The 24,010-nt window shown below is 46.5% G+C and overlaps 1 protein-coding gene across 1 annotated transcript in view; it reads right to left on the reverse strand.

The window, feature by feature from the left end:
- Nucleotides 1-24,010, reverse strand: part of LOC309483075 (uncharacterized protein) — a 105,201-nt gene that overhangs the window by 49,122 nt on the left and 32,069 nt on the right. Inside the window, exons 17-25 of the mRNA XM_082148719.1 lie at nucleotides 22,428-22,499; nucleotides 20,922-21,131; nucleotides 9,324-9,435; nucleotides 9,028-9,098; nucleotides 8,810-8,949; nucleotides 8,220-8,438; nucleotides 8,049-8,100; nucleotides 1,852-1,941; nucleotides 1,489-1,695 (exon numbers count right to left, since the gene is read on the reverse strand). Coding sequence (XP_082004845.1) covers nucleotides 1,489-1,695; nucleotides 1,852-1,941; nucleotides 8,049-8,100; nucleotides 8,220-8,438; nucleotides 8,810-8,949; nucleotides 9,028-9,098; nucleotides 9,324-9,435; nucleotides 20,922-21,131; nucleotides 22,428-22,499 — 1,173 coding nt within the window. The remainder of the gene's footprint in view (nucleotides 1-1,488; nucleotides 1,696-1,851; nucleotides 1,942-8,048; nucleotides 8,101-8,219; nucleotides 8,439-8,809; nucleotides 8,950-9,027; nucleotides 9,099-9,323; nucleotides 9,436-20,921; nucleotides 21,132-22,427; nucleotides 22,500-24,010) is intronic.

Here is a 24,010-nt window from a genome sequence, read left to right on the forward strand (position 1 = left end):
GTTTTATGTTTACATAGTGTTCTCACATGCGTAGCGTGGCACGACGTGTAAGAAGACAGTACAAGTCATTATAATCAGTAATTATGTCCCCAATGAAATAAAACCTTACCAATCTGATACGATCTGATCCAGTCGTGCTGGCAAAGTTGATCGATCAGCTTGGACATCTGCATTTTCCGGATTAGATTCGGGCTCAAATTGATCATAAGGTAGAACCGACATTATCACCGGTCATTATTGCTTTGGGAGCTGATGTTTCAAAAATGGTAAGGAGCATGACCAGTGTTGCCAGATTAGAAATGTCGAAGTATTGTACCAAAACCTCAAAATTATCGTTTTTTGAGAAAAATTATCGTACACGAACCAAACACATAAAATATAGCTATTTTCCAACAATTTTATTTTCCAAATAATTTTACAGCCAATTTAAACAAGCTGTGTAATACGCTCACACTAACTGAAGGAAGTCTGGCTACTTAACTTTTTTTTGCCAAAGTGCAAAAGATATGCCGACAGTCCACATTTTGAACTAGACCATAATTAAACTATGATACAGAGAGAAAAAAGTGCACAATTAACACTAGAAGGATTCAAATTCGATCTCTAAGTTGTTGTCATCATCGGATTGTGCTGTGTTGGCAGGTGTTGTTGGTAGGGGAATCCTTTTACGGTACAGATTGGATGCCATCATGGAACTGATCTAAACTGAACTGTCTTCTTCGGCAAAACTGTAGTGTAGTGTTGACGTGCGGTCGACACCATGTGGTGTGTGTGTGTGTGTGTGTGTGTGTGTGTGTGTGTGTGTGTGTGTGTGTGTGTGTATACGTGTGCTTGCGTGCAGGCAGGCGAGCCTGCGAAATGATTCGGGGTCAGAGAGAGAAGCGGTAGGATGTGTGTTTGGACGAAAGACTGAAAACTCTGAAATTATCGTACATTATGGGATTTTTTTCATTATTGATCGTACATCGTACAGAGGTCAAAATTATCGTTCAAATACGATAATTATCGTACATCTGGCAACACTGAGCGTGACATTTCCGTCACACGCTTAAGGATTTCAGGCCAATCACAATTCACTGGATCGCTGGCCAATCAGAGCACACCGCGCTATTCAGAACGACAAGCTTTGTAAAAATCGATGCGTTTCAGAAATGCGGGGCATAGAGGAGCCACAATAATGTACTGTATGTGTAAAATAATTACTTTTTTTAACCTAAAACTGCGTAAACACACTGCATTAAACCAAATACGCAAAATAACGTTCTTTTTAGAACCATCATATGACCCCTTTAATGAAAAATGGAAATAATTTTTTTTAAAGACTGTGTTTTGACATTTTTGTTAAAATAGCATGTACCCAAGGTCCATGACTGTCATTTTAAAAATATATATTTTAAAAATAATAATTATATATATATATATATATATATATTATTATTATTATTATTATTTTTATGTTTTCTTATGTGGCATACAGGTACACTAAACCTTGCTCAATGAAATCCATTGCTTTGTCTCTGGATCCTGCTTCCAGTTTCAGCCAGCACTGAGTTTTGTCTATGTAGCGGACTGCCAAGGCAGTTGGAGACATAAAGATCATAGTCTGCTCTCCACAGCCTTTCGGTGCACGGATCAGATTTTCCACTTTGGATGGTGAGAGTAACGGAACAGCAGTGGACTGGAAAAATACTACTTCTGCATTCAAAAGATTTTAGTTAAATCTAAGATAATACAATAAATACAGTACGGGTTTGACCTTACCCAATATGTGATAATAAATAATAAATATAAAAAATTTAGAATTTGACAGCATTCACAACAACTAAGTTTTAAAAATATGTTGCTTTGGACCTTCTAGTTTGACAAACAAGTTGACATCCGTTTCAGGGACAGTGTTGTTTGGGAAAAATCCATCGATAAACAAGTGCCGGTCACTTCTACCTGATGAGCAGAGTTCAGGTATTTATTTCACAAACTTTGTCAGAGCTTTAAAAAAAATTTGCCAAAATATGTGTTTCCCTTTCAGCAGGGAACTCCGACGCCTCGTCGGGGGAGTTCCCCTGACGAATTGGGATCACGCTAGGGAGACCAATTGCCTACGAGAGAATTAAAACGAGCCAATGAAAATTGGCATGCAGGATTTGCATTCCGCAGCCCGCCTACCAGCGCGGGTATAAAAAGGCGGAGGCAACGCATGCATAGTGCTTTTAGCTTTGGAGCCGACCTGTTGTGTCCTCTCTGAGTGAATGAGCTTTAAGATTGTATCTATCTTACGCTCTACGGGTCTGCTGTTTCGGGAGGGGATCTCTCTGTGTTGGTGAGACGGCGTTTCAGCGACTGCGCGATTTCCTGTCTGCCGGCTGCGTCTACACGCTGTTAATTCAAAAGCTGTTTTCACAGCTGGTAAACGGTTGAGTGCGCACAGCGGGCTTGCAGTTTCCCCGCTGTGTTGCCGCGTTGGGTCTCTGTGTGCTTCGGCACAATGGAGAGAGTACTTTCTTCCTGAAAGAGCAACACGAGTGAAGATCGCGTCCTTTTGAGGATGATGTTTCACTTGTGTGTTTCTGGATGCGATCGTTCCTGTCCTCATTTGACGGCCATGTTCATTGTTTCACATGCCTAATCAGTGTGTGAGACTACGTTCGTGGGTGGTTCATGTTCTCTCAGGAGTGCATGACCACGTCGGCACGTTGTTCGTCTCCCCTTTTTAAAGGCTCGAGCCGCTCAGCGTGCCGTGTGCCGTCGAGCGCCGGCTGACAGCGCGGGTTGTCGCGGCAACCCAGCGCGCATCATTCGGCGCTCTAGATGCGTGGTCGAGACTCGTGTACCTCTACGAGGTTGAGTCCCTTTGCCTATTCCCCAATCTAGTTCCTTTTCTAAAAAGGGGAGGACTACTTTGGCTAATGAGCATTTGGTGATTTGAGGGTTACAGTGCGGAACGTCTCGCCAGGTGAAAGACCCTCACGAGCTTCCCACTCCTCTAGCGCATCGCAAACATGCTGAGACTGTGTTTGTGGGTGGTTTATGCTTTCTTATGAGAGCATGACCACGTCGGCACGTTGTTCGCCTTGCCTGAAGGCTTGCCCACGTTCACTGTCTTGCATGCCTGGTTGACGGCCACGATCACTGTTTCACATGCCTAATCAGTGTGTTGAGACTGCGTTCATGGGTGGTTCATGTTCTCTCATGAGTGCATGACCACGTCGGCACGTTGTTCGTCTCCCCTTTCTCGTAAGGGCTTGAGCCGCTCAGCGTGCCGTGTGCCGTCGAGGCTTTCGGATGGGATTCTGGTCCTTCTCATGAGAGACTAAGCATTTCATTCGGAGCTCCAGGGGAGGACAGATGTCGATCGCTACATCGGAGAGAGGGCTGTTATACTCTGGAAATGATGCTGAGTTCCTACTATAATGGTAGGTTCTCGTGCTGAAGATTCAGACTTGACAGCCACACTTCCTGGGTCTAAAGTGCCTGGATGGGTGTGAAACATTTTGGCAGTATGGAAGCATTTTGGTGCCAGTATGGCAAGCCAAACATGCCTAAATCTGCAGAAGTTTTTCCTCTCTCACTACCCCTGCACATTCAGTGCACGTGGGTAGTTCTGATTCGGGGTGGAGCTGCGCTTAGTAACTGACCGGGATTAGTCTCAGCGCTGGCCCTCGGTCAGACGATGTCCACACTGGTGGTCCAGAAGCACCTCAAAACCAGCCCGCTCGGAGTTCGTTTCCCCCCAGCAAAGGGAAGGGAAACGACCCTGAGAGGAGCGACCCAGAGTATGTGATGTCTGCTCTTCGGGAGTGCGTGTCATCACCACTCCTTCCCCCGGGGAGGGCCGGGTGGAGAATTTCATTTCTGTTCCGCCGCTGGTCATCCAGTCAGCGGTACCCAAAGTTTGAGCAGTCCACTTCCTCTGAGTCACTCACGGGCCACAGCGCTCAGATGACAGTGAGGGCTACGGCCTTGTCACTCTCGTCTCTCGCTGGGTGAGGAGGTGGAAACCAGGACTCGATGCCCCCGGGCCTCGCTCCTCGTTTCCCCTCACGGTCGAGACTGGCAGTAAAATAAGACCAGTCTCCTCCGTCCGAGAGGGTCAGAATGGCAGTGTGCGCCGCCCCCGAACGGCGCCACTCCCGTTCCCCTCTCCCCAGCTCGCGGATAGCAGTGGGCTCGGAGGCGCAGAGACCAGGACACGAGGAGTCAGGGCCTCGTTCCTCATCTCTCCCCCTCCCCTCGCCACCGGGCAGCCCGCAGCAGAATGCCCACGGGCCTTCTCTGCCGTCTGCCCCCCGGTGGAAGCAGGTTGGTGTCAAGTTAAAGCGCCCAGACCCCGCTCTCGGCCGCTACAATGCCACCAGAGCCGGGTCCCTGTCTTCCACCTCGCTGCCCCTCCGCGGGTACGCCGGTGGTTCGGGTGGGTTTGTTGGGACGGTATTTGAAAGCCTGGCTAGCGCTTCCGGGTCCATCCCGATGGCTCATCCGCACCATTCGGTTTGGCTATGCAATTCAGTTTGCACGCCGGCCTCCCAAGTTCAGAGGCGTTCACTTCACCCGTGTACGGTCAGTGGACGCCCCTGTCTTGCGGAAAGAGATCGATGTCCTGCTGGCGAAGGACGCGATCGAGCCGGTCCCTCCTGCCGAGATGAGGTCCGGGTTTTACAGCCCCTACTTCATTGTACCCAAAAAAGGCGGTGGGTTACGGCCAATCCTGGACCTGCGAGTTTTGAATCGGGCCCTGCACAAACTCCCGTTCAAAATGCTCACGCAGAAGCGCATTTTTGAATGCATCCGTCCCCAGGATTGGTTTGCAGCGATCGACCTGACTGCGCGCCTCACAGAGGAACGCGTCCAGTCAGTGCTCACCTGCCTCAGGTCCTTTCGAGGCAGGACAGCGGTTCCACTGAAACAATTTCAGAGGCTCCTGGGGCATATGGCAGCCGCAGCCGCAGTAACGCCGCTCGGCCTGTTACATATGAGACCGCTTCAGCGCTGGCTTCACGATCGAGTCCCGAGGTGGGCGTGGCAGAGCGGCACGTTCCGGGTCAAAGTAGCCACGCACTGTCGCCAAACCTTCTCCCCATGGTCGGATCCTGCGTTTCTTCGGGCCGGAGTGCCCTTAGTCCAGGTTTCCAGGCATGCTGTGGTTTTCACAGATGCCTCTGCCATGGGGTGGGGGCCCACGTACAAAGGGCATGCAGTCTCGGGTCTGTGGACGGGGCTCCAGCTGCATTGGCACATCAACTGCCTAGAGTTGCAAGCAGTACGCTTAGCCTTGTGTCGCCTCAAGGGGCTTCTCAAACACAAGCACGTACTGGTCCGTACGGACAGCACTGCGACCGTTGCGTACATCAACCGACAAGGTGGTCTATGCTCCCGTCGTATGTCGCGACTCGCCTCCCACCTCCTCCTATGGAGTCAGAAGCATCTGAGGTCGCTTCGTGCCGTTCATGTTCGTGTGGCCGACGAGCTTTTACGGCTGCCTCCCCTGCCAGGAGAATGGCGACTCCATCCCCAGGTGGTCCAGCTGATTTGGCGAATTTTCAGAGCCGCGCAGGTAGACCTGTTTGCCTCTCCGGACACGACCCATTGCCAGTGGTATTACTCCCTGACCGAAGGAACTCTCGGCACGGATGCCCTGGCGCACAGCTGGCCCCGGGACTTACGCAAATATGCGTTTCCCCCAGTGAGCCTTCTTGCACAGACCCTGTGCAAGGTCAGGGAGGACGAGGAGCAGGTCCTTTTGGTGGCCCCGTATTGGCCAACCCGGACTTGGTTCCCAGAACTCATGCTCCTCGCGACAGCCCCTCCTTGGCCGATTCCTCTGTGGAAGGACCTACTTTCTCAGAGAAGGGGCACCCTAGTGCACCCACATCCAGACCTCTGGAAACTCCATGTCTGGTCCCTGGACGGGACGCGGAGGTTCTAGATGGCCTGCCACAGGCAGTGGTAGATACCATCTCTTCAGCTAGAGCCCCCTGTACGAGGCGCCTCTATGCTCTGAAGTGGAACCTGTTCGTCGACTGGTGTTCTTCCCACGGGGAGAACCCACGAACTTGCCCGATCAGAGTCGTGCTCTCCTTCCTACAAGAGGGGTTGGAGCGAAGGATGTCTCCCTCTACCCTCAAAGTGTATGTTGCCGCAATAGCCGCACATCACGATCTAGTTGAAGGTAAGTCCGTGGGGAAGCAGGACCTGGTCATCAGATTCCTCAAGGGTGCTAGGAGAGCTAAATCCACCTCGCGATTTGCACCCTGTACCCTCTTGGGACTTAACTTTAGTGCTTAGAGCGCTCCAGTCCTCCTTTTGAGCCTTTGCCGACAGTAGAGCTTAATTTTCTGTCCATTGAGACAGCGCTCCTGTTAGCATTGGCTTCCTTCAAGAGGGTAGGGGATCTGCAGGCATTTTCGGTCGATGAATCGTGCCTAGAGTTCGGGCCTGGCCTTTCTCATGTTATATTGAGACCCCGGCTCGGATATGTGCCCAAGGTTCCTACCACTCCCTTCGCGGACCAGGTAGTGAACCTGCAAGCGCTGCCCCAGGAGGAGGCAGACCCAGCCCTAGCTTTTCTCTGTTCCGTCCGGGCCCTCCGGGTTTATATAGACAGAACGCAAAGCTTCAGGACCTCAGATCAGCTCTTTGTTTGTTATGGAGGCCAGCAGAAGGGGAAGGCTGTCTCCAAGCAGAGGTTAGCCCACTGGCTAGTGGATGCTATCACCCAGGTTGCGGGCTCACTCCACTAGGAGTGTTGCCGCTTCCTGGGCTCTGGCACAAGGCTCCTCGCTAACAGACATTTGTAGAGCTGCGGGCTGGGCGACACCGAACACGTTCGCTAGGTTTTATAGCCTACGTGTGGAACCTGTTTCCTCCCGAGTACTCGCTACGGCCAGTAATTAGAGGGAATAGGTGTGTCGGCTTGCGACGCCATTCCGTGAGCGGATACGTGCGTCTTTTTGCTCCGTTGGTTACCCAGCAAACGGCTAACCTCGTGAGTTCCTCCATCACCCCCTCCGGTGCCAGGCGTTGCGGACCGCCGGCACCAGGTCTGCTACCTTCAGTAAGGAGTTGCTAGTAGACTGGGTGCCTTTTCCAGTGGTCCCTGCGGCGACCCATGATTGCCACGTGCAGTTCAGCCGTGTCTTCCCCTTGACAGACTCATTCTGTCGTCCCTGTTGAGTACGCTCCTCACTCCTCCGGACTGGGACTACCTTCAAGGACTGCCATATGTTTCACTACCCTACGTGGTTAGTACATGTGTGTATTTGTGGGCCTTCCTCTTGGCGGCCTCAGCTTCCGCAGCGTTCCCCCCCCTCCCCCTTATTATTTTCCTTGGGGTCGGGCACGCTTTCCCAGTGTTATCCAATATCCACTGATTGGGTCTTGCGGAACAGCAGTGTGATTCCCTAGCTAGCTCCCGCAAAATTTCTGGAAACTGCTGCAGGGTAGCTTAGCTGGGCGCTGGAAGGGGCCAGCACCATGGCGTTTTGGTAGGGATCCCAATTCGTCAGGGGAACTCCCCCGACGAGGCGTCGGAGTTCCCTGCTGACGAAAGGGAACGTCTCGGTTACGTATGGTAACCCTCGTTCCCTGAGTCCAGGGAACGGAGACGCCTCGTCCCGTTGCCATGTTGCTGTACCTTCGCGGAGGGCTGGACACTGTTCGGCTCCTCAGCGAAAAGCACTATGCATGCGTTGCCTCAACCTTTTATACCCGCGCTGGTAGGCGGGCTGCGGAATGCAAATCCTGCATGCCAATTTTCATTGGCTCGTTTTAATTCACTCGTAGGCAATTGGTCTCCCTAGCGTGATCCCAATTCGTCAGGGGAACTCCCCCGACGAGGCGTCTCCGTTCCCTGGACTCAGGGAACAAGGGTTACCATACGTAACCGAGACGATATCTGTAATGGGTGATCGGTAACACTTCAGAATAGTGTTATATTATTAAAGAATAACAACACAGGAACAAATGAGTAATGACTAACAACACAGGAATACGTAACTACAGAACAGTATTCAAAAGTGTGACTGGGTGATCAAATGAAAGCTAACAAATCTCACCATCCAGATTAATAAAATAAGTCTGCTCTTCTCTCTTTTCCACTCCCTCATTCTGAAACATGAAGAGAAAGATAAACGAATATATTTTAGAATCACTGAAATCCAATTGTTCCAAAAACAACAAAGGATATGAGATAAATTAGGGTATTCTGATATTCCACTTCCCCTTACCATGACCAGGAGCATCTTTTGAACAGAAGCCACTTTAGTTTTTTCTTTTTCATCTTCATAAAGTTCAATAGTGATGGGGATTTGGCCTGTTACCATGGGAACAGCAGGGAAAGTCACAGTTTGAGATGACTGTTGCTCCAGACTGATTCTGACAGTGGAAGAGGAAGATCCTGACCCAGGTGAACAAAGACCATCCACTTTCTTCATTTGCAAAACAAGCTGACCAGAAAAGGGACGAACAACATATATTAATCTCAGAACAAATTTGTCTAGTAATGTATTAAACTACACAATGTATAATGTAACAAATACTTTTATGATGATTTAAATTTGGTTTTATTTAAAACAATTATCATATGACTAAACCAATTTCACTACACCAATAAAGTCAATTTTAAGGACAGGTGGAAATAAATTACTTAAGGTAACAACAGCAACTTTCAATGAATGAATTAATTTTATAAAAAAAAAAAAAAAATTAAGTTTATGCACTAGTAAAATGTATATTCTGTAAAAATATATACCAGTTATAATTGTCAAAGTGGTGCAGTGAATTTGTTCAGAATTTCTTTTTTTTTTTTTTAACAAACCTCTCTTTTCATCTTTCCATAATTAAAGATCACCACACAAATAGACAGTTGTTCAAAGCGTTTGACCGAATAGGGAAGCCTCAAGGATATAAAGACCGGCTTAAATACTGGAAGGTCAACAGGCTCTGTCACACAAAATCCTGTAAATAATAAAAGTAGAAGTTTTGTTCTTTGGTGGATTGAAATTAAATTTGATAGCAGTGAAAGGGGAAAATTACCATGGGATGGAGATAAGCTGAGAGCCTGGATCTCCCATGTTGTGATAGAGTGGGGTAAATGGATTGTGTGTCTGGAAGAAAGAACTGGTGCAATTAAATCATTGTACAAGACCTTTGTAAACACTTACACTTAAGACTGTTTAAAAAAAAAAAAAGGAAACATTTTAAATTGTAATAACTTTATGTATAATATTGTAAAAGTGAGCACTTTTTGCCTTAGACTCTCACATATTATGGACTTAAATGTAACATTTATATATTCTTACTTTATAGTAACTGAAAGAGAAGCTATTCACCTATCTTTTCCTTTCACATCCATTTCCTTAAACCCAAAGCTTGGAGGGAAGTATCTGCGAAATGTTTGTATTTCAAAATCAAAGAATTCCTCATCTTCATTAAAATCAGCACCTGGGGAGATTAAATATTGTTGAATCATTTGTGAATCATTGATTGTTTTTGTTTTGATGACTTCATTGTACAGATTGTGGCACAGTTTCATTTTCAAAATTATTTGTGTAATGATAGTTTACATGGAGCAGACGAAGACAATGGTGAAGATCATTTATTCACAATAGTGAAGAACCAAAACCGTGAAACCAAACAAACTAAATCCTGGCATTAAACAAAACATAAACTATGAACTTGACAACAAACAATGGGCCTGGCATGTGGAACATGGAAGCGTGGAAACAGAATAAAGTTTTTTCAATATATGACAAAGTAACATGCAAACATAAGGGCTTAAATTTGAGACTATGGGGATCTTCGCATTTTTGTTATTGACGAAGTATCCGAAGCTTGTGTAAAGGAGGCGGGGAGCAGCAGCTAATTTGCATTTAAAGGGACACACACAAAATACGGCGCGTTTTTGCTCACACCCAAAAATGGGCAAATTTAACAAGCTATAATAAATTATCTGGGTGGTATTTTGAGCATAAATTTCACAGACACATTCTGGGGACACTATAGATTTATATTATTATTTATATTATATTATCTTGTGAAAAAGGGCATAATATGTCACCTTTAACTTTTTTTGCTCACCAGCCAATGTGGCTAGTGTTCTCTTACGAGAGGTTCTCTTGTACTGCGTAAGTCTTACGCTAGGGGAAAATCTCTTTTCCGCGAGATACTGAAGCCAAAAAATTATCCTTAATTTTGAAATAATGTAAAACGCGTTGCGGCAGCATGCAGACATAGGCGAGACGGCTTGTGCGCCTATTGGCTGCCCTGCGGCAACTGCAGCAGCCTATCGATAAGGCCCTATCGTGACGTCAGTACCAATGGGGGCGCTTCGCGCCCAATACGTCACGTCCCGCCGAAACGGGCGTGGCCTGGGGCTATAAATATAGCATCGAAAGGCTAGCTTACCGATTTTTCATCTCTTCAGCGGAGCTCACGCATCGCTGAATCCAGAGAGAAGAAGCCGCGCCGTGGAAAAAGCCTTTCAGCGGGACGAGCACTGTACCTGGAGTCGTTGGCCGCGCCGCCTTCAGCCGCCGTTCCTGCTACGCTATCCGGCGTCATATCCTTTTCACTGCTAGTGTGTGTTCGCTGCCGCGACTCACACTCCTTCACAAAAAGAGCAGAGCGTCTTTTTTAAGATGTCTCGTCCATCCTGTGGCTCGTGCTGAGCCCCACTCAGCGACGGGGACCGCCATGTCATCTGCGTTTCCTGCCTGGGTGAAGGACATGCAGCTCTAGCGCTCGCCGACGGCGGATGCCCTCACTGCGAGCTTATGCCTATGGCGACTCTGAGGACTCGCATGGCAACCTTCCACGAGCCTGCACTTCCCGCTGTGATGCCGCGCCGTAAGAAGCGCCGTGCTCAGCGGATCCCTGAGCCTCCTCCCACCGAGAGAAGCTCGCCGGTTCGCCCGCCAGCTTCGCCGCCTACTTCACTCGAGTCTCTCACTCCCGGACAGTGGCCGCCGTTGGCCGCCGCTTCCGCCGGAGATGACAAAGAAGAGGCGGCAGTTTTCGAGGAGGACAACTGCTCTATCCTGGCGTCAGACAGCGAGGATTGGGCGAGCTCTGTGGACCTCGCCCCCTCTTCTGCCCGCGAGTCGTCAGGAAAACGGGCCAGTACTGAAGCTGAGCTGATGCGTCTGCTCACACAGGCCACAGAGAGCCTCGGCCTCGAGTGGTCCGCGCCCGCCGAGCCTACACGCAACCGTCTGGACGGTTGTTTCCTGCAAGGGGACCGCGTTTCTACGCCCTCAAGACCCGCCCCGTTTCTTCCTGAGCTTCATGAAGAACTGGCCAAGTCTTGGAGCGCCCCTTTCTCAGCCAGGCTGCGCTCCTCTGCTTCAGCGGCATTCTCTGTGGTGGACGGTGCTAAAGACAGAGGATACCTCGCTCTTCCTCTGGTGGAGGAGGCAGTAGCTGCCCATCTTTGCCCGCCCTCTGCTGGACGGCGGGCTAAGACGGCGCTACCATCAAAAGCCTGCCGCGCTACATCTACCCTGCACAGTCGCGCTTACACCGCCGCTGGGCAGGCTGCATCAGCGCTACACACTATGGCCACTCTCCAGATCTTCCAAGCTAACCTTCTCCGAAAGCTGGACGAGGAAGGCACGGAAGCAATCAACGTGGCGGATTTAAGGAGCGCTACGGACCTCGCTCTCCGCGCTACAAAATCCGCTGCACAGGCCATAGGGCGGAACATGGCCTCTCTCACCGTTGCTGAGAGACACCTCTGGCTGACGCTTTCAGAAATGCCGGACTCGGAGCGCTCTGTGTTCCTCGACGCCCCCGTTTCTGCTACTGGCCTCTTCGGATCGTCCGTCAAGGATTTCGCGGACAGATTCGCCGAGGTACAAAAGACGTCGCAGGCCATGAAGCACTTTTTGCCAAAGCGCTCTAGCTCCGCATCAGGCCGCTTTAAACAGCCGTCTGCTCGCAGCTCGCAGCCGCCGCCCCCCGCCTCCGCCTCACAGCGTCGACAGGCCCGGGACCAGAGACCGCGATCTCGCTCTGCCGGCCGCCGCCCCCCTCCACGTGGGCCTCGGCCGAAGATTGAGATAAAGCCCGAGGCCTCAAAGTCTTCCTAGCCAGCTTAGGAAAACGACGGTGTTTAAGTCCCGCTGCGGCCGGGCTTCCACCAAAACTTCTCGCTCGTTCAGTTCCATTACATGCGACTGTTCCAGTGTATTCTGCAGTAAACAAGTCGGTTACACTACCCGCTTGCCTGTACACAAACGCCGTTTTTACGGCGACCCAGATAAATCCTGTAAAGAGTGTATTTTCTGGTATTCCGGCCACGGCCGACGGTGTTATGAGTGTAGTAAAAATGCCCACTGCCCAGTGCCCATTCCTACACACAGACACAGCCAGCCCCACAGGGCTCGCGCACATAAAATCGACTCATGTCGATTGCGCACAGAATGTAGTGAGCGTGCCCACATCCCAGTGCCCACAAACACTACACACTGCATGTCTCTCGGTTTCTGTAAAAACGAAACCAACACACATACAGCCGACTCAGGTCGATGGTGTTTTCAGTGCAAATGTGCCCGCTGTCCTGCGCCCACATTCACTCACAGACATGACGAATCCCTCGGTTTCCCCCACGCTCGCCGTCTCTCAGCTACCCGCCATGAGAGAGCCGAGCGCGGGCGAACCGCCCGCTGTGATCAGCACACTCCCCGCCTCGAGCGCTGCAAATGCGGTGTCTATAATACAGCATACCGAAGCTCTCCGGCCGCCACTATGTCACGGCCAGAGCTCCGATCTCATTCAACCCTTAGCTATGCATGCAAATGCGTGGGCAAAGCTTCCCGGTGTATCAGAATGGGTGCTGAACATTATAGAAAGAGGCTATTCGCTACAGTTCGCTCGACGTCCCCGCCGTTGCGCGGCGCGAATCGAAACCACGGTAGAAAAGGAAGTAGCACATTTACTTCGTGCCGAAATTGCGAAACTGTTGAGCAAAGGGGCAATAGAGCCTTTATCTCAAGCTCAGAGCGAAGGGGGGCTATACAGCAGATATTTTCTGGTTCCGAAAAAAGACGGGGGTCTCAGACCCATTCTAGATCTAAGACAACTGAACAAAGCGCTTTTAAAACGCCGGTTCAGAATGCTCACAACCAAGAAAATCCTCGCGCAAATTCGCCACGGGGACTGGTTTGTGTCAATAGATCTGAAAGACGCGTATTTCCAAATACAAATAGCGTCACGTCACAGGCAATTTTTGAGATTCGCCTTCGAGGGCCAGGCTTATCAATACACAGTCCTACCGTTTGGCCTGTCCCTAGCACCCCGTACATTCACGATGTGCATGGACGCAGCCCTCGCTCCCCTGAAACTTCGGGGAATGCGAGTTTTGAACTACTTGGACGATTGGCTGGTTCTAGCTCAGTCACATACAGAGCTCATAGAACACAGAACCATTTTACTCGAACATCTCGAGAATCTGGGTTTCGAAGTCAATTGGGCGAAAAGTTCACTGTCTCCCAGTCAGAGAATATCTTTTCTGGGCACAGAACTGGACTCGCTGTCAATGACAGCTCAACTATCGCTACAGCGCAGACTGACTATTCAGCGCATGACAGAAACCTTCCGCCGCGGCACTATAGTCCCGCTAAAGAAGTTTCAAAGGATGCTCGGTCTCATGGCAGCAGCATCTACAGTTCTCCAGCTGGGTCTGCTTCGCATGCGCCCACTGCAGTTCTGGCTACAAGCGCGAGTACCGCGTCGAGCGTGGACTTCAGGTCTCTTTCGCCTCAAGGTCGATCAAAAATGCGTCTCAGCACTGATACCCTGGAGAGCGACCGACTGGTACCAGTCAGGTGTAAGCCTGGGGACTTCCTCGAGTGTGAAGGTGGTGTCTACGGACGCCTCCACCTCGGGATGGGGAGCACTGCTCGAGGGCAGACCGTTTTTCGGCCAGTGGTCAGAACGGGAAAAGCTTCTGCACATAAACTGCCTGGAAATGATGGCAGTCGACAACGCGCTGAGACGCTTTCGTCCCCAAATAGCAGGACACCACGTCTTGGTCCGCTCGGACAACATGTCAGTGGTAGCCTACATAAATCGCCAGGGAGGCATCACATCCCGAAACCTGTACAGGTTAGCGAAACGCCTCCTGGTATGGGCTCAGCACAATTTGCGCTCGCTCAGAGCAGCGCATGTGCCTGGCCACCTGAATGTGGGACCAGACAGACTGTCCAGGAACAATGTTCCAGCAGGAGAATGGTCACTGCATCCGCAGACAGTCCAACTGCTGTGGCAGACATTCGGCAGAGCGAAGATAGACCTGTTTGCGTCTCAATAAAACGCTCACTGTCCGGAATTTTTCTCCAAGAGCAGGGATGCGCTGGCCCACGTCTGGCCCCGCTGCCCGCTCTATGCTTTTCCCCCCGTCGCGCTCCTACCTCAGGTATCAGAGCGGATCAGGGAAAGCAGATGCTCAGTGCTACTGGTGGCTCCGTTCTGGAAGAACCAGGCTTGGTTCCCAGTTCTTATGCAGCTGACGAGCGCTGCCCCGTGGCCAATACCAGTGAGGAGGGACCTCCTCTCTCAAGCCAGGGGCTCGATCTGGCATCCTCGCCCGGAGCTTTGGTCCCTACATGCGTGGGCCATCAACGGGTACCCTCTGATCTCCCAGAGGGAGTGTTAAACACGATCATGCAGGCTAGAGCTCCCTCTACGAGACGGCTCTATTCCTCAAAATGGTCAGTGTTCTCCAGCTGGTGCGCAGCACGCGGCTTTTCACCCCTGGACTGTGGAGTGACGGAGGTTCTCTCCTTCCTACAAGAGCTACTGGATGAAGGCAGAGCCCCATCCACGCTCAAAGTCTATGTGGCGGCTATAGCAGCGTTTTCTAAACCAACGCTTGGTCAGTCACTGGGAAGGAACGATCTGGTCATTCGGTTCCTTAGAGGAGCTAAGAGGTTAAATCCTCCCAGACCTCCCTCAGTCCCCATATGGGACCTTTCTACGGTCTTGGAGGCCATGAAGGGTGCCCCATTTGAGCCAATCCAATCAATAGATATCAAACACTTGTCTTTCAAAACAGTGTTTCTTCTGGCTCTCGCTTCAGTAAAGCGCATAGGGGACTTACAAGCGCTCTCAGTGAGCGCGACATGTATGGAGTTTGGGCCAAATGACTCGAAAGTCAAACTCAAACCGAGGCACGGGTACGTCCCTAAATCCCTCAACACACCGTTCAGGGCCCAGGTGATTTCCCTGTCTGCCCTGCCGGTCTCTAACGAGGAGAAGGACGCCAGCTTCCTTTGCCCGGTCAGGGCGTTAAGGGCTTATGTGTCTCGCACGTCTGTTTTCAGACAGACGGAGCAGCTCTTTGTTTCACTCTACGGACGTTCTAAGGGACTCGCCGTGTCGAAACAGAGTCTATCCAGATGGATAGTCGATGCTATAGCGCTGGCTTACACCTCTAAGGGCTTGCAGTGCCCATTAGGTGTCAGAGCGCACTCCACGAGAGGCGTGGCCTCGTCGTGGGCTTGGTCTAGTGGGATTGCCTTGCAAGATATCTGTATGGCGGCAGGCTGGGCCTCCCCGTCTACATTTATAAGGTTTTATAACCTAGAGGTTCCCGCTCTGCAAGCTAAGCTGCTTTCGGTCTAAAATCGGTACTGTCTGCCCCGAATGTGTCCGGCCCAGAATACTGAAATGGCTTGAGCAACGCTCGTGTATAGATCGCAAAGCTTTATGGGCAGTGTGTAAGACCCACTATATTCATCAGTCCAGGCCGGGGTCGCCCTGACTGAATAAAATACCATCACTATAACTGTTTCTTATAGGATGCTACATTATTATAGGAATGATGCTATTCTAGCCACTCTTCCTGGGCTCTCTGTGAGTCACTTATGATCATGTACTATATGAGCCCGGGCACTTGCCCTTGGGACTTTGGTGCTGGATCTTAGCATGCACGGCGTTTTACACTGTGTTCCCCTAGCGTAAGACTTACGCAGTACGAGAGAACCTCTCGTAAGAGAACGTACTCGGTTACTAACGTAACCTCGGTTCTCTCTAGAGAGGGAACGAGTACTGCGTATCTTGCCGTGCCTGTGCGCGCTCCGGTTCGCTCCGGCGATGAAAAACCGGTAAGCTAGCCTTTCGATGCTATATTTATAGCCCCAGGCCACGCCCGTTTCGGCGGGACGTGACGTATTGGGCGCGAAGCGCCCCCATTGGTACTGACGTCACGATAGGGCCTTATCGATAGGCTGCTGCAGTTGCCGCAGGGCAGCCAATAGGCGCGCAAGCCGTCTCGCCTATGTCTGCATGCTGCCGCAACGCGTTTTACATTATTTCAAAATTAAGGATAATTTTTTGGCTTCAGTATCTCGCGGAAAAGAGATTTTCCCCTAGCGTAAGACTTACGCAGTACGAGAGAACCTCTCTAGAGAGAACCGAGGTTACGTTAGTAACCGAGTACGTTTTTCCAAAGTTACTAGCCACTCAGCATTTTCACTGGCTACAATTTTGACATTGATACCATGGGGAAAAACTACCATATAGACAATTTAAATATTGGCTCATAATTTGGCAGCCGGCAGACTATATTAGGCTGCTGTCACTTTAAGACCTGACGCACGGACCCATTATACTGTTTATATAGCCAATATACTTGTCTTTATGTGCACGCACTTTGGGTCTGAGCACAAAATCTATGGGAATGATTAAAAATATGCTCAATACTTGCAATTCCTCTGCGAAATTCAAGCCCTGTGACAGCAACAATATTCATCCAGAGCAAATGAAACAAGTGAGTAAAGGCAAGCAGGTTTGTGTGTACTCACTGTCCGAGAAATTAGAGAGTGAGAATGCGTAGCTGGTATTGTGTATCCTGCAGAAGAGTTTTAGATCTTTAATTATCGATATCGAAAAATCTATATTTTTGACAACACTAGATTGCACTTAGTTAATTTTTTCAGAGACCTTTTTAAAAGACTAGATTTGAAAATGTTATTATATTGCAAATTATATAAAATTCAACTCGCCAAAGTAGCTGGTTGAAAATGAAATGAACTCAAAATGACGAATTTTTATATTTGCTGCTTGTTATATTTGAAGATTTCAGATGCTAAAGTTAAGTCCGTCTAAAGTTTTTGTTTAATATTAAATTTTTTATCAGGCTCCTATGTATAGGTTTCTACCCACCGGCATTTGGTTTGTTGCACGTTGTTTAGCAGCTTGCGACACTCAGTTGACGCTGAATTACCAAGCTGCCAAGAGGCTTCACCAAGGCTTCACCAAGAGGCTTCACACAAAAGCATGTTAACCAGATTAGCATGCTAAACTAGCTTAATGCTAATATAGCTATGGTTAGCCTGATAGCTGAAGAGCCACATTAGAAAGAATGGCATCTGGTTAGCATGCTAAGATAACTTGCATAAGGCTACAAATACAGGCAAGGTCCAGTTTGGAGACGAATATCTCGGAAACGGTAGCGAAGATCAAAAATCCGTTCAGTCATTTCTGTACGGACAATGTTTTCAAAAGTCATAAGCGTTTTTGCAAAAAAACGTATATCTCTGGAACACTAGGTGGGTGCTCTGTTCGAACTTCGTATGTACCTTCAGGACATGCTGTTGATGATCCCTACCAAATTGTGTGAAGATATGTCAAATAGTTTAAAAGATATAGCAATTTATGACTAAATTCAAAATGGCGGACACATGGTACATCCAATCCTGGCAAAATCGGTATCCATGGATTCGGCATGACACAAGGAATCCATAGACACAAACTGTTCAAAAGTTATTGGCCAAAATAGCAATTTTCCAGATCTCATGACCTGTAGGTGGCGCTGTTCCCAGATTTAGCATGGCCCCTCAGATCATGGTTCCGATGAAGCGTACCAAACTTTGGCCGAGATACAGCATCTGAACGAATTTTGGGTCGGCCTCGTTAAGTTCGCGACACCATAACTTTTGAACAAAGATGAATAAAAAAACATGTGTTCAGAAATTTCTGTGCGGCTCAGTCCAAAGATCATCTGAGCCAATTTTTGTAAGAATTGGACAAAATGTGGAGGAGTAGAGAAAAAACGGAATACTGTGCTTTTCAAAATGGCCACTACTGTAATGGCGGAGTCTTAATGTAAGATATTGATTGTGATCACCATGATGAGAAGTATCAAGTGTACTTTCATTTTTCTAGATCAAAGGGTTAAAAAGTTATAACCATTTCAATGTTGAATTTTTGAACTGGTGGTGGCACTATAGAGTTGGTTCTAGACACTCTAAAATTGGTCCAATTACTATTCATTAAAATCACTACAAGTGTGCCAAATTGGTTATTTTCCTTTATTCCGCTGATAGGGCTGCCATGGACTCCCATTCAGGAAAAAGAATAATAATAATAATAATATGAAAACTAACGAATACAATAGGAGCTATCCCCTTCGAGCTTGGCCCCTAATAAAAACATTGAGACAATGGCTGCATCAATCCTGTTGTAATAATAAATGTACTAATTAAATTGTGTATATTGTCAAATAAAACAAGATTACTGATGTAGATTTTTTTCTAAAAAAAAACATTTTTTTGTTGTTGTTGTTGATGCATTTAGGATTTAATTTGGGATTAAAATTGTATAGAGAACATTTATTTTGATCATGTATGTGAGTATTTAGATGTTCATAAACACACTGCCATTCTCGATTGTGTAGTGGGCCCTTTGCTCTAACAGCTGGATTTCTAAGGCAAGTTTCCGTTTCTCTAGCTCAAGCTTCTCCTTTTCTACCCTTAACTTCTCTGTCTCCATCTCCACTCTCATAATTTATTTCTCCAGTAACACAGACTGGGGATCCTGATTTCTTAACAGGTACTGTTGTCGTGTTTTTCGACAGTTAATCGACTGTCCGATTTCCTAGTCCACCCTCAACTTAATTTACTGCAGCTGTTGTCTTTTGCCAGATGTTTTTTTTTTTTTTTTTTTTACTGAATTGTTTTGCTTGCATACCAAAATATGCATATACTTACTGAATAGCTCAATAATTTTTCTTGATTCACAATCTGAGTGTGGCAAGCAGGACGAGGTCGAGGGCTGTAGGACGATAGCGCGAGGCCGGTGGCGCGATTAATAATGCTCGACACCTGCGCGACGCACTGTTCTCGTATCTCTCACGGAGGAGCGGAAGCATAAAGGAGGAGTGACGACTGTGAAGATAGAGAGAGGACCAGGCCTGGACTGTTTTATGTTTTATTATATGTGTCACGGACGACTGCTGTCTTTTACTTTCGTTTTGTATTTGTTTATTTTACGTTATTAAAGTCTTTGAATGTTCGCCAGTTCCCGTCTCCTTCTTCCCATAACAACGAACTTTTCTACACTGAGTAATTTAATTTTAGTTTTTTCAGCTTAGCAGTACTTTTTCATTATTCATTGGAGCCAATAAATTGAAATTTGTAACCATAGTAACGCGAACAGCATCTCAACTATTTGTGCGGTCCAACATGCAGCGTGTACGCGCATCTTCTACGTTTAGCGTAGCTGTGCCTAGTCATAGTTTTAGATGGTGCAACAGGTGTAAATATTCATCGGAAAGCTGGACGTAACTAAGTCCAGTGTAGAGCTTACACCCAACTTTTGTCCAGCTGGTGCAACCGGCCCCTGGAATGGAAGAGGAGTTTCCAGCTAGATGTCAGAGATGGACTGGTATCGAAGCTCAACCGTGTGATGCCTTTTTTCGTGTGTTCCTCTGCCTGTTGAGGGCAACTTAAACAAGAATTATTGTTTTCCAGTGTTTTGTGCAATAAAATCAAAACAACTTCACAAAAAGTGTTGTTCTCCTCTTCCAACTCTCACGGCATAAACAGCTTCCTGACCCCCGGCGGCAAGCTGTCAAATCACGCCATGCTGAAACTTCTCTCACATTATGCAGAGGCGCAGAAAGCGCTGCCAGGTATATCAAGCTGGATGTTAAACTCAGTATCAAACAGACACATGCTCCAAGCAACAGCACACAGCAACATAGAAGGCAAAATCCCCTTTGGACTTTAGACGAGATTTAGGGATCTTTAAAAGCAATGTTTGAGATGACCTCAATGGTCTTGTCTTCTGATAAACCTGGAAAAGATCCTAAATATATTCAGGAGCTAGACCATGCATGGCCTTAAAAACAAACATTAAAACCTCAAATTAGACCCTAAAATTAACTGAGACCCTAATTACATTTTCCAGGTGATTGCAAATCAGACAAAACAGTCCCTGAAGACGAAAAGAGAGAGACATGTTCTCTAGGCGCCCCTTTTATACTTCCGGGTCGCACTAGTAGTGATGTCATAGGCTGTCACCGGTCAATATCGATTGCCGTGATTGGATAGCTTCCCCCCAAAATGTGACAAAAGAAGTATGTCCGAATTCACAGTATTCATGAAAGAGTAGGCAAAATGTACCCAGATGACCTACTATTTCCGCCAAAATTCTGAAGTGGGCATTTGATGGACACTTTACTATCCCATGAGGCCATATGGGAGAGGATTTGTGAATGGCAGTGAAGTGACGCAACTGACACTGGTAAGTCAGATATATGATAATGACAACATGGCGGATGTAGTACGTCTGGATTACATTCATACTGCACATATGCATACATAGAATCAGAATGCACTCTTTTTTTTTGCATTCATGAAGTAATTACTTGTTAAAATAAAGAGAGTATGTGATTTCAGATGCAGCCCCTGACACATCAAACAAAGGAACCAATGAAATCAAGACACGTGAACAGAGAAAGCACATGACAGGACCACATGATGGGAACAGGGAATCACATGGCAAGACTAGATTCCACAATCAGACATGAAAGACATGAACATGAAACAAAACCAAAGCAGATATGACATTTTGAAAGCACTTTTAGTTTTTTTTTTTACTGACTTGTGCTTGCATGATAGCTTTTCATTAGAGGCTATACTTACTTTTTCTATCCCCTTTCTTCGGGTCCTCTTCCCTTTTTTTGTCTCTTAGCTGGGTTGCAAACTCACAGCACTCTTGGAAGGCATTTGCACAGTTTCTGTTTCCCATTTTGCTCACTCTCTTTGCTCTGTCCTTGCAAGCGAACCTCATAGGAATCAGGGTGAAACCATGGCGACAACATTTCTGCAATTCATCTATCTTAAATGCAGCCTCTAAGGAACAAAAATAATAATGAGCAGGAGAAGTTGACAGTAATTGCACAACTTTAAAAGCAAAACCAGTTCAAGTCTGGTCTAAGTTCTCAATCTAATCAAAACATAAATTGAAAAATATCATGCATAAAGGCTATGTATAGCAACAACAAAAAAGAAAAAAAAAGAAAACATACATTTTATATTAGATGCGCTCAGTAATTTTCATTAAACTTTTAATTAGCCACTATATAAATTAATAGTTGGCTACTTTTGAACAATGTTAGGGAAAGTTTTGGTCCCACTTTATATTAGGTGTCTTTAACAACTAGTTTCTACTATGTACTAACATTTTAAATTAATTATTTGATACAGTGCACTTATTGTGTACACACATGTTTTTACAATGTACTATTTTATAAAGTGCACAAACTACAAGATCTTTGGTCATGCAGAAACCCCAAATAACAATGAAAAAAACAAAAACGTTTTCTCACACAAATTCACATAAGACATAAGAGAGCAGCTCATGCTCGCTGTTCGAGTCATATGTGCAGAAAAAAGGTGAGATGACAAAAAAAAGAAAATTGGGCAGAAATACATATGGGCTGGCTGTCCATTCAGCAAAAACTGATGTTAAATTAAATGTATCATAATGTTAAGTATTATATGCAAAGACCACTTCTTTACATTTTAAAATATTTCTTGTTAGTTTATTATGATAAAACAGTTATGATCAAGTTATGATTTTTGTCTCGGAATTGTGAGTTTATATCTCACAAATCTGAGGGGAAAAGGTCAGAATTGTGGGATATGCACTGTGGGGAAAAAGAATTGTAAGATAAAACATTGCAATCACCATTTTTATAAATGTTTTTATTCCGTGGCAGAAAAAAACATCCATACACATGAGTGTTGTGAAACTACAACTAAAACAAACTATTAAAATGTTTTTTGGTAATTAAAATAAATCTGAAATATAATAAAATATAAATATTAGAAGAAAAACAAAAACTTAATTAATAAAAAACTTAAATGAAAATTTTAAATGTTGCCTCGGCAGTTAAATGAAATAAATAATTTTAAGCTGAAGCAATACAATTACTGAAAATAAGAAAAAATAAAATAAAAATAAAAATGATAAAAGTACATAATATTAAAATTTAAATGATAACTGAAAATATACAAATAAAAGCTAATTAAAAATATTAAGAATATAATACTATATTTAAAAAAAATCCTAAAATAACTCTGACTCAGATGAGGTTTAATAATTGATACAGAAGGTAAACAAAAATTCAGCTGACAATACTATACCTTTTTTAGCCATTTCTGTTTGAATATCTGTAGAGCGTTTGTTGCGTCTAAAACCAGACTCGCAGCTGAAACCTGGAAGTACAATGAATTGGAAAATATTATTTCCATATTATAACAAACCTTTCATGTAAAGGCAATAAGCACAGTACCAGTCTGTTTCTTTTTAAGCACTGATCGAAAACAAAAACACATACAATTTGCATTAGGTTTCCATTTCTTGTGTACTGAAATGGAGAGGAGTTTGGCACTGTAACGGCTGGTCCGAACAGTCATGCACAGTTATTTGCTATATGTTTTTCCTACCACTGCTATGCTGATGACACGCAGCTCTTCCTCTCCTTTCAACCAGATGATCCCACAGTAGCTGCACGGGTCTCAAGCTGTCTGGCGGACATCTCCACATGGATGAAGGAACATCACCTGCAGCTCAACCTGGCAAAGACTGAGCTTCTCGTCCTCCCTGCCAATCCGTCTCTACAGCACGACTTCACCATCCAGCTAGAGTCATCATTAATCACCCCATCAAGATCGGTCAGAAATCTTGGAGTAACGTTTGATGACCAGCTGACCTTCACAGATCACATTTCAAAGACAGCTCGATCATGCAGGTTTGCACTGCACAACATCAGGAAAATCAGGCCTTTCCTAACTGAGCATGCAACACAACTCATCGTCCAGGCCCTGGTCATCTCTAGGCTTGACTACTGCAATGCTCTTCTGGCTGGACTTCCAGCATGTGCAACCAAAACCCTACAGATGATTCAGAATGCTGCAGCTCGTCTTATCTTCAACGAGCCCAAGAGGGCCCATGTCACTCCTCTGTTCATCTCTCTGCACTGGCTACCTCTCGCTGCTCGCATCAAGTTCAAGGCACTGACGCTTGCTTACAGAACTATCACAGGCTCAGCTCCCTCCTACTTTCACTCACTCCTACGAGTCTACATCCCTACCAGACACCTACGATCGGTCAACGAGCGACGTCTCGTGGTTCCATCACAGAAAGCCACAAAATCACTTTCCAGAACATTCTCATTCACAGTTCCATGCTGGTGGAACGCTCTCCCCACCCTCATCCGGAATGCAGAATCCCTGACAACATTCAAAAGACAGCTGAAAACCAATCTCTTCCGTGAGCACTTAACCTTATAGAAAAAAAAAAAAAAAAAAAAAAGAAAAAAAAAAGTTTTCCTTTCCCTTTGTAACATCACTTATCAGGCTTATGCTACTCTGAATAATACCTGAACTTCGTACTTTGAGCACTTCTTGCGTTGTTGTTGCTTTTGCCTCTTTATGATGACTCGCTGAATTTTGTCCTAATCTGTAAGTCGCTTTGGAGAAAGGCGTCTGCTAAATGACTAAATGTAAATGTAAATGTATATGTAACAAGTAATAACCCAACACCCAACAAACAAACTATGTGTGAAAATTGTATGAGACAACCCCAAAGGGTAATTTTATAGAACTACTAGTTAATGTAACCCCACCTATATCTTGTCTCCTTTCAAATGAATGCTCATTTAATGACTCACACTTAAGTGTATATCACCTCCTCACAGAATGCAGCATGTGTTTGTTATATTATA

This window comes from Leuciscus leuciscus (genome assembly GCF_965113295.1).
Source record: "Leuciscus leuciscus genome assembly, chromosome: 20".
Taxonomy (NCBI): Eukaryota; Metazoa; Chordata; class Actinopteri; order Cypriniformes; family Leuciscidae; genus Leuciscus; species Leuciscus leuciscus.